This window comes from Propithecus coquereli, unplaced genomic scaffold (assembly GCF_000956105.1).
Source record: "Propithecus coquereli isolate 6110/MARCELLA unplaced genomic scaffold, Pcoq_1.0 Scaffold6, whole genome shotgun sequence".
Taxonomy (NCBI): Eukaryota; Metazoa; Chordata; class Mammalia; order Primates; family Indriidae; genus Propithecus; species Propithecus coquereli.
The window spans coordinates 7,797,375-7,814,272 of NW_012151951.1; the positions used below are offsets into that span (position 1 = coordinate 7,797,375).

Here is a 16,898-nt window from a genome sequence, read left to right on the forward strand (position 1 = left end):
CACTGAGAAGCTGCTACACTAATATAAGTGTCCCATGTCAGAGTTCCCAGCCGCTAGTGTACCTGGCTCAGGAAAGCAGATGTGCACCTCCTAGAATTACAAACAAAAAAAAAAAAAAAAAAAAAATACATTTCGAATGTATGAAGTCAGAAAAGTTTATTATGAGGAGTAAAAAAGTCTTAATTTGTAAAAGTGATATATGCTGACTGGAAAACTTAGAAATAAAAGCACAAAGAAGCAGAAAGAAATCACCATAATCTCATCACTGATAATTATAAAATGATGTAGATTGATATTTTTTACATTATAACATTATAAATACTTACATTACAGGAAATAAGGTATATGGAGCGAAGTTATATGTCAAAACCCACTTTGAATGTAAGTATAAATTTAAATTGTGCTTTAAAATTTCAGGAATTTAAAGGAAATGTCAATAAAATTGCATATACTTATGATTTGGGTATATGTGAAGGTCAAAGCAGGATTATGCAATGGTTAGGAGGAGCTAACTATGCAAATATTAAACTACTAGATTATCATAAAAATTTCAGTTAGTACCTGCATAATTCTTCTCCATTTTCTTCTGCAAAACAACCTTCCCTCTAAAACTGGCAGTGTTCTTCCTTTACTCTCAGAGAACCCCGTTGTATTGTGTTGGTACAATGAAGAGACCACATGGAAGATTCCATAAGAGAGGGCCTGGGGATTAGATAAGAAGGGTCATCACTCCATCACCAGGTGATGGCTCCTCTCAGGGCGCCTCTCTTTGTTTTTTGTAAGGGTCACTGAAGTGACTTAGTAATATCTTTCTTTTCCTTTTTTTTCAATGCCTCTCCTCCCACTCTCGAGGTGGCAGTTGCTGACTAATTACTCATTTATAAAAATAGTGTTTCTTAGATATTTATGAATTATGTTTATTTAATGAAAGATGATTTAGGTAAAATACCTATAATAATTTTTACCAACTTTTGTCTTGCCAGGAAGTAGTCATAGTAAGTGCTATAAGAACACCCATTGGATCCTTTCTAGGCAGCCTTTCCTCACTGCCAGCCACCAAACTTGGTTCCATTGCAATACAGGAAGCCATTGAAAAGGCAGGTGAGTAGTTGCTTTGCTTTTTATGTTGAGGAGGCACAATGATTCAATGGAACAGATATTTATTTTGCATTTACTGTACACATAACGTAATGCCTACATTTCTGAATTCCCTTGTAAAGAAATCTTTGGATTGAAACTCAAAACTGACAAGAAAAAGCAACCATTCCTAATAGGTAATGTCATGTACCTTATCAGGTAATCACTAGTTATTAAATTGAATAAAATATAGAAATGTCTTTTTGGCATTTTTTTTTTTAAAGGGATTCCAAAAGAAGAAGTGAAAGAAGCATACATGGGTAATGTTCTACAAGGAGGTGAAGGACAAGCCCCTACAAGGCAAGCAGCGTTGGGTGCAGGTACCAGGAATACCTTTTTGCTTTTATACTTGACATGTGTGAAATGGCAAAATGGAGGTCATTTTAGCTTAAATAAAATATTAAATGAGTTATATAATCTATAGAAACATTGGCAGAAGAAATGGTGCAGGTTACACTAATGTACTCTATTAATTTTAATTCTATAGTTGTGTTTGAAAGTGAGTATCTTCGTTTTTCAACAGTATAACTTATATTGTTTTTAGGCTTACCTATTTCTACTCCATGTACCACCATAAACAAAGTTTGTGCTTCAGGGATGAAAGCCATCATGATGGCCTCTCAAAATCTTATGTGTGGACATCAGGTAAGAAGCACCTTCTTTTCCATTTATTAATTAAAATAATACCCAGTGCTAAAAGACACTAAAAATCTAAGCATATTCATGTCCTAAAAATGAGGTTCTTTCTCATAAATGAAGTTGCTGTGTTGTCTCAGATACTCAAGTGCCTGTATTTGCTAATTTCATTTGAAGTATGGTCAAAATGTTAGCCAAAGTGTCTTGTGTTAAAAAGTAGTTTTCAGGCCAGGTGTGGTGGCTCACTTCTATAATCCTAGCATTTTGGGAGGCCAATGTGGTAGAATTACTTGGGCCAGGAGTTCAAAACCAGCCCTGGGCAACATAGTGAGACCCTGTCTCTACAGAAAATTAAAAAATTAGTTGGGCATGGTGCTGTGTGGTTGTGGTACCAGTTACTTGGGAGGCTGAGGTGGGAGGACTGCTTGAGCCTGGGACTTGCAAGTTTCAGTAAGCTATGATCATGGCACTGCACTCCAAGGCAGCTTAGTCTTCGAGAGTCTTTCTCTGAGACTGGATGATTTAAAAATTTGTAAATCTGTATTTGCTAGAATAAGAAGGGTTTTCATTATAAAAGAGAACAAGGTGCTAACCCTAGGCATCAAATCACTGATTGAGCCCAGGATTGATGACTAATTCGTAGTTCCTACAATGTCCAGATTCAGCAGTTAAGTTTATGTAAGGGCTTTCTGTTGGCCTTGCTTATCTAGATCTTGTCTTTACCTGAGATCAAGCAAGAGTTAGGCTGCTTAGCAAATATATGCCATGTTGGGAGACTAGACCTAGACTCACAGAAACAAGATTTTATTAGATCTGAGCCCTTCATTTTTCAGATGAGGCAATCTGAAAAACTGAGACAGCCACAAAATTACAGGGCTGAAATGAGAAGACAAATCTTTATCCCTATCTAGTGCATTCCAGCCTACCAGGGTGTGACACACCAGGGTAAAATCAGTTGTGAGGTGTCTTCAAATTATTTCTTACACATACAAGAACTACAGTTATGTGTACCCTTTGCTGTTACTCCCACTTTGCTTTGTTTCTAATTAGAAGACAAGCCAAAGAGAAGGAAAAAAAAGGATGGAGTTATGTGAGCTACTGTATCAGATATTTTATTATAAAAGCAATATATGCATATGCTAAAAACTCAGATCGTATAGAAAGGCATAAAATGAAAAATAAGTCTTCTTTTTTTTTTACCCCATCGGAGTCTCTGACTCATTCAGCAGTTTGGGTATTTTGCCACTTAAGAGCAAAGAAACTTTGAACAAGTTTTTTAACCTTTTTGTGTCCCACTTAATGTCTTGGATATCTTTCTTTATCAGTACATTAGATAGTATTCTATTGAATTAAACTGTAGTATATTTTACAGTTCTTTACTGAATGGACACCTAGGTTATTTCTAGTTCTTCACTATTTTTTAAATTTAATTAATTAATTTTTAGCCAGTCAAATTTAGCAGTGGGGGGTTGTATATCAACTTTAGTGACTCTAATGTTAATAAGTTCTGATAACCCACTATCATTGGACGAGCCATCCAGTTCTTCACTGTTTTAAATAATGCTGCAGTATATGTATATATCTTTGTGTACTTAGACTTAGTTCAACTCCCCTGATATAGTACAGTGTAGTGATTAAGAGTACAAAGTCTGGGGCCAGACTAACATCAAATCCTAGTTCTGCCCTTGTTAGCTGAGCATCTACAATGTGACAGTCACTGGAGATAGAGTGGTGACTGAAACATTAAAAAAATCTCTTCATGTGCAATTCTCTTCTTTTTTAATTTTTGAGACAGAGTCTCACTCTGTCACCCTGGTAGAGTGCAGTGGTATAATTGTAGTTCACTGTAACCTCAAACTTCTGGGCCCAAGTGATCCTCTTGCCTCAGCCTCCCAAGTGGCTGGGAATACAGGCCCATGCCACAACGCCTGGCTAATTTTTCTTTTTTTTTTTTTTTTTTTTTTTAGTAGAGATGGGGTCTTGCTCTTGCTCAGGCTTGTCTTGAACTCTTGACCTCAAGCAATCCTCCCACCCTGGCCTCCCAGAGTGCTAGGATCACAGGTGTGGGCCACCGCGCCCGGCCTAAAATCTTGGTATTTTCAAATGCTTTCCATAAAAGTTGCACAAGTTAACAATTTCTAGATGTTGTGTGGGTCCATTTGCTTATATCCTCATCTACTGGTTGTTACCAAACCCTTGTCAAACCAGTAGGTGAAAAATGGTTATGAGATTGTTTAGTTGTTTTTAAACTGAATGACAAGGAAAGCTTTCCTTAATTGATTTATTGTGATTCTCTAGTAAATGCTATTTGTACTGTATTGATACTTTCAGTTAGTATTATTTGATTCATTTGTGCATGTATACAAATCACTTATAGGCATACTAGGAAATGCCTTGTTTTGAATGATTGTGATTTTGGAAAATGGTCAATTTTATTTTATAATGAAGAATAACTGATACCTTATTTTCTAGCACTTACTGCCATCATCCCCTGGAAATATTTCAAGATAAGTGAATAAAACCTAAATGAGAACGAATTAAGAATCTCCATCTTTCAGAATAGGCAAAATATTTAGGATTCTTTGATATAGAGCTCGTTTTTCGTCCTGATTAAAGAATGTGAGAAAATATCAATGGATTTAATTTTATATTTACATTAATATTGTATATTAAACTGTTTTTAATTAGCCATTATAATGCAAGTGAATTTCTTTTGCTGACTTGTAATAATAGGTTAAGTGATTAATATTTATTAAGCTTCTGTCTCCCAGTTTCTGAGGATATAAAAATAGGACAGGGTTTCTCAAAGGAGCTTAGCCTAAAATTTTGGGGAGTGATGGAATTGTTCTACACCTTGATGATGATGGTGATAATTACATGACTATATGTTTGTCAAAACCCACAGGATTGCACGTATACCAAAAAGAGTCAGTTGTAATATGTGAAAATTATGCTTCAGTAAAAAAAAGCTTAATCTAGTGAGAAGATTTCACACAGAAATATAGCTACAATACAGTATAATAATAATAAAAACATCACAAGATCACTGGTGAACACAAAAGGAAGGGAAAGTGTTCTAAGAATGGATAGAAATAAGTGGTCAGGGAAAACATAATGTTGCTGTGTTTTGATTAGTTTTAAAGGAAATGTAGGCATTTTGGGGAAAGTTTAGAAGGTAGGCTGAGGTGGGAGGATCACTTGAGCCCAGGAGTTCAAAACCAGCCTGGGCAAAATGTCAAGACAAAAAAAAAAAATTAGCTGGGCATGGTGGTACATGCCTTGTAATCCTAGGTACTCAGGGGTCTATAAAGCTGGAGGATCTCTATTGCTGAGCCCAGGAGTTCAAGGTTGCAGTAAACTATGGTTGCCTCATTGCACTCCAGCCTGGGCAGCACAGCGAGACCCTATCTCTTGTAAGTAATAAATAAGATTCTCTATAAAAAATGCAGAGGGTGTGTGTGTGCATGGTATCTCTGGAGACCTTTAACTAGTTCTGTATGACCTGAGGTGTAGGTTCAGTCAATGGGAATGAAAAGGAAGCAAGAAAGAAGGCAGATTGCAAAGAGCTTTGTATACTGTGCTGAGGAGTTCTTTAAGGTGTGAAATGATCAGACTTACATTCTAGCCAAAATGACTCGGGTAAGTACAGATGATGCTGTGGTAGAAGGAAAGGCTGCATGTTAGAAGATCAAGTGAAAAATTATTTCAGCTGTCTGGGAAGAGTTGATGAAGATCTCAATCAAGGAAGTAGAAGGATTATCTCCATGAACTGAGATTACTTCTAATCTTTTACAAGACCAAGTTTTTAGGAGTGTGAATGAAATGAAGGATTAGAAGGTGTAAGAATTTCAGGGCTGGGCATGTCTGTAAGCCCAGCACTTTGGGATTCCAGGAGTTGAAGAGACCAGCCTGGGCAACGTAGGCCCTATCTCTACAAAATAATTTTTTTAAAAAATTAGCCGGTCATGGTGGTACATGCATATTGTCCCAGCTACTCGGGAGGCTGAGGCAGGATGATCCCTTGAGCCTAGGAGTTAGAGGCTGCAGTGAGCAATGATGGTGCCACTGCACTCTAGCCTGGATGACAGAGTGAGAACCTTAAAAAAAAAAACAAAAACAATTTTAGGAATTTTAGAAGATGGTCTTAAATGAAAAGTTCTTGCAATTCTTATTAATGTTGATTCTAACCTTAATTCTCATTACACATTTTATTTATTTTTTTGAGACAGAGTCTTGCTTTGTCACCCCAGCTAGAGTGCAGTGGCATCGTCATAGCTCACTGCAACCTAAAACTTCTGGGCTCAGGTTATCCTCCTGCCTCAGCCTCCCGAGTAGCTGAGACTACAAGCATGTGTCACTGTGTCTGACTAATTTTTCTGTTTTAGAGATGGAGTCTCACTCTTGCTCAGGCTGGTCTTGAACTCCTGACCTTAAGCAATCCTCCTGCCTTGGCCTCCCAGAGTTTTAGGATTACAGGTGTGAGTCACTGCGCCTGGCCTCATTACACATTTTAGACCATTTGTTTCCTTTCATCGTGGTCACGTGGCAAAGAGGGTACTTCCCATATTCCCTGTGTAACAAATGTTTAATAAAGTATGTAGAATACTTGTTTGCTGGTAGCTGGGTAAAGGGTTATAATGGGTTTGCAACTATTTGAATTGACATTGGTTTTTTTCTGTATTGCTGAGCAGGACGTGATGGTGGCAGGTGGGATGGAGAGCATGTCCAATGTTCCGTATGTAATGAACAGAGGAGCAACACCATATGGTGGGGTAAAGCTTGAAGATTTGATTGTGAAAGATGGGCTAACTGATGTCTACAATAAAATTCATATGGTAAATGTTGCTTTTTAATGGAGAAATGCTATCTGATATCCAGTACTGCTTGATTTTTCTTTATGTATTTTACAAACTGAACTGAAGGATAGGCTCTATAAATGTTGATTTTAGACACTCATTTTAGGAAAATATTTTTCGATGCCTATTGTAGGAGTGTGGCTCAATTGTTAAAAAATTGTCCCACACTTGAATAGGGCATTTTCTGACTTCTCAAATAGCAACTTCTGGGCTAATTCAAGTATATGAAGATAAGACATGAGTGAAAAATTACCTAGTGTAGAGGTAAGGATATATTAAGAAACTAAATTTAACTGCTAACAACTATGTTACAAGTTATAAGTTAACAGATATTTTTAAAATTACTTAACCTAGTTTTAAAATATTCCAACTTTTTTCAGGGCAACTGTGCTGAGAATACAGCAAAGAAACTGAATATTTCACGAGATGCACAGGATGCTTATGCTGTTAATTCTTACACCAGAAGCAAAGTAGCATGGGAAACTGGAAAATTTGGAAATGAAGTTGTTCCTGTCACAATTGCAGTAAAAGGCAGAGAATGTTCCAAAATACATTTTAACTTTTAATAGACTTCACATGTTGCTGAAATGTTTAAGTTTTAAATTAGTACATTACCTTTGTTTGTTTCAACTGAGGACACTGATACTTCTACTTATGGTTAATAAAGGGAAGAGGTGCCAGTTCTGAGATAACATATTTCAACCCAATTTAATGTCAGATTTCAATCTGATTATAAGATCTACTAAGCACATTATTTTTAATTTGAGAGATATAAATGGCAGACAACACAGTAACTTAAGTAAAAAAGGGCATTTACTAGAAGGCTATTGGAGGTACCTCCCAGAACTGAAGGATGGGCAGCAGCTACCAGTCAGCCCTGAGAACTTCAGGGATTGGAACTGGGTATTCAGTATTGTTAGGACATGCTCTCTTGGCTTCTCATTCCTGCATGCTTTTGTGCTTTATTCTCTTAGGCTTAAGTTGGCTGCCTCCATCTTTAGGGTCATATCTGTAGGGTTCTAAAAGAGGAAAGAGGCCTCCTCAATAGTTTCAGCAAAATAAATCCACAGTAGAGACTCATTAACTTCGTGTAGGTTACATTTCTATATTATAGGAATGATTACTGTGCTCTGGATGATAGAATACTAGAATCCTGGAGCTTATTCCACATAGGTCAGACATCTACCCTGGGGTCAGGAGAGCAGTTGAGAGATTATAGAAGGGGCCTGAGAGAGAAGAGAGTGTGATGTGGATGTGTAGAAGATTTACATTTTGTTAAGCTACTTAATAAGCTCCTCTTTAGGACACTAACATAATTGAGGTAACAGATGGTAGATTCTAGGTTAGTATTTCCTTAGGATGGTTTAAGGTATGCAGGCATACAAAGGGAGGCACAGACTACCAGGCACGTTGGGGCAACAGTTTTTTGCTGAATGACTAATTGTCTTGAGTAGTGATTACTTAAAATATTTTTGTTTTAGGTAAACCAGATGTGGTGGTAAAAGAAGATGAAGAATATAAACGTGTTGATTTTAGCAAAGTTCCAAAGCTGAAGACAGTTTTCCAAAAAGAAAATGGTTAGTGTTAAGAAATGAAGCATAAGAAAAAATTGAGTCAGTACACTACATCTATTCTTGGAATTGCCCAAGGATTTAAAAAAAGTAATTCCAAAACATCTAGGTGTTACTTAAAATTTTCAATATATTAATATTAGAGTCAAGTAAAATTACTTCAAAGTATATTTAAAATTGTATGACAGTTTATATGTTCAATATATAAATTCTGGGAAGAGATTGTATAATGTGACTATGGAATTCAGTTTTTCATATGTGGCAGTCTATTATGGGGTCTTCATTGACATTTTTAAAAACCAGCCTTATTGACATATATTAGGTCATTAAATATGAAATGTCCAACTTCCAATCAAAAGTTTAGTTTAGGCTGGGTGTGGTGGCTCACACCTGTAATCCTAGCACTCTGGGAGGTTGGTGAGAGAAGATTGCTTGAGCTCAGGAGTTCAAGACTGACCTGAGCAAGAGTGAGACTCCATCTCTACAAAAAGTACAAAAATTAGCCAGGCATTGTGGCATGCTGTGCCTGTAGTCCCAGCTACTCAGTAGACTGAAGCAGGAGCATAGAAGTTTGAGGTTACAGTGAGCTATGATGACGTCACTGCACTCTAGTCAGGGTGACATAGACTCTGCCTTAAAAAAAAAAAAAAAGTTTATTATATCTCAAACAAGAAATAGTACAATTAATCAAAGTGCACCTAAATTACTGACACAGTTTTGCCATCTTAATGGTAGCTTATGCCAATAGCGAAGGAGCCTGGAGAGTGAGTGGCAGTGAAATTGTGAAAGGTATTTTCCACAGCTTGTTGAGAATTGAATATTTTTCCTTGCAAAGTGTGGTCCAAAGCCTGGAAGAAATGGTAGTCAGTTGGTGCAAGGTGTGGTGAATACATTGGATGACAGAGAGTTTCCAAGTCCAGCCTCTGTAGTTTGAGCAGCGTTGTTTGTGTGACATGTGGTCGAGCGTTGTCTTGCAAGAGGATTGGCCTGTCTCCATTGACCAATCTCAACTGCTTCCTTGCAAGCATCCTCATCATTTTGTCCAACTGGTTGCAGTAGACATCACTGTAATCAATTGACCAGGTTTCATGAAGCTGTAGTAGGTAATACCGGTGCTGGACCATCAAACAGACACCATTAGCTTTTTTTTGATGAATATTTGGGTTCGGACTGTGTTTCAGTTCTTCCTCTTTAGCCAACCATTGTGCCAAATGCGATTGTCGAATCCATTTTTCATCACACATAACAATGTGGTGTAGATATGGTTTGCCTTTATGTCACGGCAGCAAAGAAAGGCAAGCTTCAAGATGATTTCTCTTGTGACACTTATTTAATTCATGTGGTACCCATCTATCCAGCTTCTTTACCTTGCCCATTTGTTTGAAATGGCCAATATTGTTGGAATAGTAACGTCAAACCTTGTTGCTAATTCACGCATAGGTCAAGATGGATCTGCTTCCACTGCAGCTTTCGTTATCCACCTTGGTCACCCAAATGGCTCATTTTCAAGATTTTTTTTTTTTTAATCTGTGCAGTGAGGAGCAAGGTTCTGTTTCCTTTTTTTTTTTTTTTTTTGAGACAAAGTCTCACTCTGTCACCCTGGGTAGAATGAAGTGGCATCATGATAGCTCACTGCAACTTCCAACTCCTGGGCTCAGGCAATCCTCCTGCCTCAGCCTCCTGAGTGGCTGGGACTACAGGCAAACACCATGCCACCTGGCTAATTTTTCTGTTTTTAGTAGAGAGAGGCTCTCACTCTTGCTTAGGCTAGTCTCGAACTCCTGAGCTCAAGCAATCCTCCTGCCCCGGCCTCCCAGAGTGTTAGGATTATATGCGTGAGCCACTGCACCCAGCCTATTTTCAAGGTTAAAATCACCAGAACAGAACTTCCCAAACCATCAATGTACTGTGCATTCATTAGCCACATCCCTCCTAAACACTTCATTATTTCAAGCTGTCTGCACAGCATCAGTTCCGTGATGGAACTCATGTTCGAAAATAACACGAATATTTGACTTATCTGTGGTTTCACAAAAATTGCTCTAAAAAAAATTTGAAAGATAATCATAAGCAAAACCATGTGTTTGAAAGAATGAGGATGTACCTTCACAATAATAATAAAACAAGTGTCAAAGTGAAATGTTAGAGACACCAACTGTCAAACGTAGTTTATACTTAAGGAAATTGGACATTTCATACTGAATAAAATAATTCACATACCATAAAATTCTGTTAAAGTGGTACAGTGGTTTTTAGTATTTGTTGACATTTGGCTGTGATTCTAGCCAAGAAGTATCTGGTTTTGGCACTGATTTGAAAAGTATTAGAGTGAGTATCTGCTATATTTTGGATAAGCAGAGTTAGACTTTGAGGAGAAAAATGTGAACTGGTCCCTATCTTTGAAGAGTTGCAGACCAGCATTTACCTAGTACTATCATGTATGTGTTCTTGAGCTAGCTTTGAGAAAACTATTACTGAAAGCTAACACCAAAAGGCATTCTTACGTTAATTGTGTTACAGTTAGCTGTGTACATGTTTCCTGAGGGCAGGAAATATCTCCATCCATATTTGCAATTTCTTTATATATTTAGCAACCTAGGCAGTCCTCTGTAGGTTTTTTTTTTTTTTTTTTGAGATAGAGTCTCACTCTGTTTTTTTTTTTTTTTTTTTGAGATAGAGTCTCACTCTGTCGCCAGGGCTAGAGTGCCATGGCATTAGCCTGGCTCACAGCAACCTGAAAACTCCTGGGCTTAGGTGATCCTCTTGCCTCAGTCTCCCGAGTAGCTGGGACTATAGGTGTGCCCCACCACACTCGGCTAATTTTTACTATTTTTTAGTAGAGATGGGGTCTCACTCTTGCTCAGGCAGGTCTCGAACTTTGAAGCTCAAGTGATCCTCCCGCCTCAGCCTCCCAGAGTGCTAAGATTATAAGCTTGAGCCACCAAGACCGGCCTGTAGGTATTTGTTAAATTGCACCAAATGAATTCAGTGTGAAGGAGTGTTTGACTTCATGCTCATTGTTGCTTTCAGGCACAGTTACAGCTGCCAATGCCAGCACACTAAATGATGGTGCAGCTGCTGTGGTTCTGATGACTGCAGATGCAGCCAAGAGGCTCAACGTTAAGCCACTGGCAAGAATAGCAGGTAGAAAATGTTCTGACCTTATTTATTCCTAAAGATCTATAAACTGTTTCTGAAATTGAGGTTCCTTGTTGATAATAAATAATACTGAAGTTGGTTACTTCTACTATGCCTACACCATATTTACCTATACCCTACCTATACCTATCACAAAGTACTACCTATAGGTAGTATGCCACTCACTGTAGGTGCAGCAAAGTACTACCAAAGTGCTACCTATAGGCTGTACTTCATGATAGAATTTAATTTATACGTGTTTCAATTGAGATAGAAACTCTTTTAATGTTTTCGTTATACTTTGCTTTATATAAGAGTAAGCTTTAAAAACCTCTTCCTGTCCTATATGATGAGTAGGAGAAAACAAAGTACATGCTTTAACCGAGAGAGGCAGCCAGGTAGAATAAAAAGAATATGGGAGTCCAGAAATATGAAATCCGGATGTTCTGGCTTTTTTTATTAACTATATGTGGCCTTGGGCAAGCCCCTCAATCTTCTTAAGCCTATTTTAACTGCAAAATCTGCTTTGCCTTCTTCTTAAGGACTTAAACAGATGCTATTTTGTTACTTTATAAAAACTTCATTTTTAGTGTTAGCTTAGATTATGGTCTCTTAACCTCAGCTACTGTTGACATTTTACACTATATAATTCTTTGTTGTAGGGGCTGTTCTGTATGTTTTAGGATGTTTAGCAGCAACCAGTGGCATACCTGTTGTGACAATCAAAAATATCTCTAGACATGTGAGGTTTTGTAGTTTAAAAAAAATTTCTAGACAGTGCTAATATTACTAGAGGCAAATTCCCAAATCCTCTCTCAATGAAAATCAATGTCCCAGTGATTGGTTTAATATTATAAAGAGTAGAATCTTAGAAAAGGAACAACTACATTTACATGTAAGGGTTAGGAAACTTGCATTTAATGGATTAACTTGGCTTTTGCATATTATATATAATGGACAAAGCTTTGGGTGCTTGTAAAAAAGATTTTAACAACCTATTTTTTTAATAGCATTTGCTGATGCTGCTGTAGAACCCATTGATTTTCCAATTGCACCTGCATATGCTGTACCTAAGGTGAGAACAAAGTGATGGAATATGGTCCCGTATCACATTATGCCAACCTCTAGTTTGCTTATACCAAGGTTGCAGTTTTTATATTTTAAATGTTACTCATCTGCCATAGCAGATAGCTTAGTTTTGAATCTTCCCACTTCTCCTGAAAACAGTAAGAGCAACAAGGGTAACAAAAATAAATACATAAAAGAGCAGCCCACAAACTAGATCTTCAGTAGAACAGATAAAAACTACATAACTGAATTACTTGCAAGTATGATGCTGAACTCATACACTTGGTGTGGTAGCCAAAAAGGGAAGGTTGGTGATTCCAGATCTATTTAATAGAATTCAAAGCAAATGGTCACTCCCAGAAGGAGAAGTCTCCATCCTAAAGAGGAGTATTGGCATCAGGTCTTAGAGTAAACAGTAAAACTAGAGACAGAAAACCTACATATTCCAAATTGTACTAAGTGCTATTAATATCAAAGGCAGAAATAACCAGGTCTCTGTGGGAAGTTGCTAAGGGGTCACAGGAAAAGAAAGAATGCTGAGGAGGTTTAGGAGTCCAGGGATCTCAAAAATCTTCAACAAATATTCCTTCCAAGAGAGGGCCTCACCTTGACAATGAACTTCTGAGAGCACACCCAGATTAAAAAAAGAACAGAATTAGTAGGGAATAAGAATAGAGAAGCATCAGAAACAATGGGGCTTGGGGGTGGTAATGATCTGTCCAGAGTAAATAGAAAGTGACAGAAGTATATAACTTCTGAAAGTGAATGCATCACATTAGAAAGCAAGGATAATAAACAGTTCTGGCTTCTGAAGGTAGAAGCCAGTTCTGGACCCTGACTCTGAGAGCTGTAGAAGTGGATATATTTGGGTACCATCTTTTATCTTGTGCTGTTGGAACAGAGGAAGCTGAGTTGTACAGCTTATAAAGCTACTTTAGCTCGCTAGTAGAAGAGAGGAAGGAGGAGGAAGAGTTCCATGTTAATTTTATTGTTGCCCACAATAAAATTTCTTCTCTACAGAAAAAGGGTACTAGCAATATTTTATAAAAGTATTAGCATAAGGATAATCACTAGCACAAAACACCTTCCTACATAGCTGAGGATCTACCAAAACAAAACAGATCGTATTAATATAATGAAAGACTTTAAATAAATGATTTACAATGAAGATGTAACAGATGTAAATATCTGGGCCCCAGATAACCCCACAGCAACTTTTATAAAGGAGAAACTACAGAGGATGCAAAGAAAAACATTGTATTAATACAAGCCAGGAGTGGAGTCACGTTCCTGTAGTCCCAGCTACTCAGAAAGCTGAGGTAGGAGAATTGCTTGCGCCCAGGAGTTTGAGGTTGCAGTGAGATTTGATTGCACCACTGCACTCTAGCCTGGGCAACAAAGAAAAAAAAAAATTATACATACTAATAGTAGAAGCTAACATACCTCTTTCATTTGACAGATAAAGAATATAGAACTAAGCAACATATAATCAGTTAAAGCAATCTTAAAAATACAATAGCCTTCTTTCCAACTCGGGCTGGGCAGAATGGCTCCCCCCAAAGAAGGGTGGTGAGAAGGGCTGTTCTGCCATTAATGAGGTGGTGACCTGAGAATACATCATCAACATTCACAAGCCCACCTGGAGTGGGCCTCAAGAAGCATGCCCTTCTTGATCTTGAAATTTGCCACGAAGGAGATGGGAACTCCAGATGTGCACATTGATACCGGGCTCCACAAAGCTTTCTGCGCCAAAGGAAAAAGGAATGTCCTATACCGTATCCTTGTGTGGTTGTCCAGAAAACGTAATGAAGATGAAGATTTGCCAAACAAGCACTGTACTTTAGTTCCTATGTACTTGTTAACACTTTCAAAAATCTACAGTCAACATGGATGAGAACTGATTGTCAGATACGTTAAAGTTAATAAAGCCACACACAAAATACCTAAAACGTTATATACCCCCAATAGAGAATATACCTCCAAGTATCTGTGGAATATTCAAGAAAATCAAATTTTATCTCCTCAAAATGGATACAAGATAATGCAAACAAAATTCTTTGATTATAATGCAATAAGATGAGAATTTAAAGGGATCCTTCCACCTAAACCTAAGAACCTCTATATTTAAATAACATCAAAGGGAAATACAAACCAAAATTATAGAATTTCACAGAAACAATGAAAAAAGTTGTGATTGCTATTTGAACATCATCTGTCTTTTAAAAAATTTTAGGTTCTTAAAGATGCAGGATTGAAAAAAGAAGATATAACAATGTGGGAAGTAAACGAAGCCTTTAGTCTGGTCGTACTAGCAAACATTAAAATGCTGGAGATTGATCCCCAAAAAGTGAATATCAATGGAGGAGCTGTTTCTCTGGGGCATCCAATTGGGTAGGTAAAGTCATAAAGAAAAATATATCTAGGTTAATAGCTGCCTTTGCATGCATGTCTATCTAAACTTAAACTGCTTCGTGATAATTCCTATTGGTCTTAGTTTAATATTTCCTTCCCACTCATCCTTCATAAAGCAAGTGCCTTTTCTGATAGGTGGTATCCAGCACTGAACACAGAAATCTGTCACATCTGTTGCTTGAAACCTAATAGTTTTATGCTGAAGAAGAAAAATACCTTAAAACTAAAGTCTGCACTTGGGCTTTAAAAAGAGCTGTGACCCTTCCTGAAACAAGTCTGTTAAGTTTAAGAAAAGTAGTTCTTTCAGTTATAAGTAGTGGCTAATGAGATTTTCAAGAAGTTAATTTGGAATAGAAACATTTTTGGTTAGTCCTAAATTCTGTACTTCATTAAAAAACCAAAATGCTTTCTTAATCCTAGGATGTCTGGAGCCAGGATTGTTGTTCATTTGACTCATGCCTTGAAGCAAGGACAATACGGTCTTGCCAGTATTTGCAATGGAGGAGGAGGTGCTTCTGCTATGCTGATTGAGAAGCTGTAGACACCCTCTGTTTAAGGAGATAACCCTGTGTGACCTGATGTAATGAGTGTGTCTGTGCTGGGTGGTCTTGTACTTTAAAATAAGCTATTTCATTTTTTAATTATTTTCTATTTTAACTTTTTTAAATAAAAAGGATTAAATCCAAAAGCCTTTTGAAATTAAAAATAAATTTTTTTCTTTGCTTTTTTTGGTAATCTTTAAAAGTTTGATACTTTTTTACATTATGAATCTATACTATTTGAAATAACTGTGCAATATCAGTGACTTACGTAAGTAGCTAGAAGCTTCTATTTCACAGAATAAATAATTTGTTTTTGAGGATTGTTAAAGGTCAAGTGAATGTTATTTGTAGGCAATTTATATTTAGTAGATTGTTTAAGAGCTGGCTATTTTGGACAAACTAGCAGAAACCACATAGTGTGTACAGTAGTGCTAGAAATACGAAAGAAGCCCATGTGCTCAGGTCTGTCTAGTGCGGGGCAATTTCTCATAACCTCAGCATTCAGGATTGGGGTATTGGGCAGGAGAGGTCAAACTCAGAAAAGCCTGGGGTTTGGGCTCTGAATTACTATAGCAGCACAAAGAGTGGGAAAGAAGGTGGGAACTGATAAACTGAATAGATTTATAAAAAAGGGAAGAGATTGCCACTTCTACTATGCCACAATGCCTGCTCTTGAGTAGGACAGACCATAGCATGAATATAGTGAATTGCATTTCATCTGGAAAAAAATTTAAAAACACTGTGGGCAGAGGCTATGCACATCCAACTTCAACTGCAGCTCTGAAAAGGGAAAACTCCCACTCAGTGTGGATGGGGAGAGGACAGCAAAGGTCATTGTGTACACATTATCTGTTGGCAAATACTTCTTTGAAGGAACAAAAAAGAATATATGGGAAAAAAGAACAGCTGTTTTTCACATTCAGAGGAAAAGTATTTTCCAAAACATTTGTAGAGCAATCACAACTAACTTTTGAGAATCATGTTCTAAGTACAAAGCTTTATATTAACTCATATCACAAAAACTCTTATAAGTGGACACCATTATTATCCCTGCTTTAAGGAAATTGAGGCAGTGTGGCTAAATAGCTAACCTATGGTTCAAATCCAAGTTAGTCTAGCTCCAGAGCCCAAGTTTTTTTTTTTTTTTTGAGACACTCTTGCTGAGTCACCCTGGGTAGTGTGCCATGGCATCAGCATAGCTCACAGCAACCTCAAACTCCAAGGCTCAAGCATTCCTCCAGCCTCAGCCTCCCAAGTAGCTGGGACTACAGGTGTTGGCCACCACGCTTGGCTAATTTAAAAAGTATTTCTACTTTTAGTTGCCCAGCTCATTTTTCCTATTTTTAGAGACTGGGTCTCGCTCTTGCTCAGGCTGTTCTCGAACTCCTGACCTCACGCGATCTTCCCACCTCAGCCTCCCAGAGTGCTAGGATTACAGGTGTGAGCAACCTCACCTAGGCCAGAGCCCAAGTTCTTAACTTATTAATACTATGCTTTACTTTAATCACCTTTCCATAATCACAATAAGTACCCACCCC

At 37.5% G+C, this 16,898-nt stretch overlaps 1 protein-coding gene across 1 annotated transcript in view; it reads left to right on the forward strand.

Annotated features, from left to right (window-relative positions):
• Nucleotides 1-16,082, forward strand: part of ACAT1 (acetyl-CoA acetyltransferase 1) — a 21,154-nt gene extending 5,072 nt beyond the window's left edge. The window contains exons 2-12 of the mRNA XM_012659238.1: nucleotides 334-381; nucleotides 984-1,101; nucleotides 1,362-1,457; nucleotides 1,682-1,782; nucleotides 6,465-6,608; nucleotides 7,010-7,160; nucleotides 8,111-8,206; nucleotides 11,231-11,344; nucleotides 12,349-12,413; nucleotides 14,640-14,797; nucleotides 15,239-16,082. Of these exons, the coding sequence (XP_012514692.1) occupies nucleotides 334-381; nucleotides 984-1,101; nucleotides 1,362-1,457; nucleotides 1,682-1,782; nucleotides 6,465-6,608; nucleotides 7,010-7,160; nucleotides 8,111-8,206; nucleotides 11,231-11,344; nucleotides 12,349-12,413; nucleotides 14,640-14,797; nucleotides 15,239-15,359 (1,212 nt within the window). The 3' untranslated portion in view covers nucleotides 15,360-16,082. The remainder of the gene's footprint in view (nucleotides 1-333; nucleotides 382-983; nucleotides 1,102-1,361; nucleotides 1,458-1,681; nucleotides 1,783-6,464; nucleotides 6,609-7,009; nucleotides 7,161-8,110; nucleotides 8,207-11,230; nucleotides 11,345-12,348; nucleotides 12,414-14,639; nucleotides 14,798-15,238) is intronic.
• The last annotated feature ends 816 nt before the right edge of the window (nucleotides 16,083-16,898 follow it).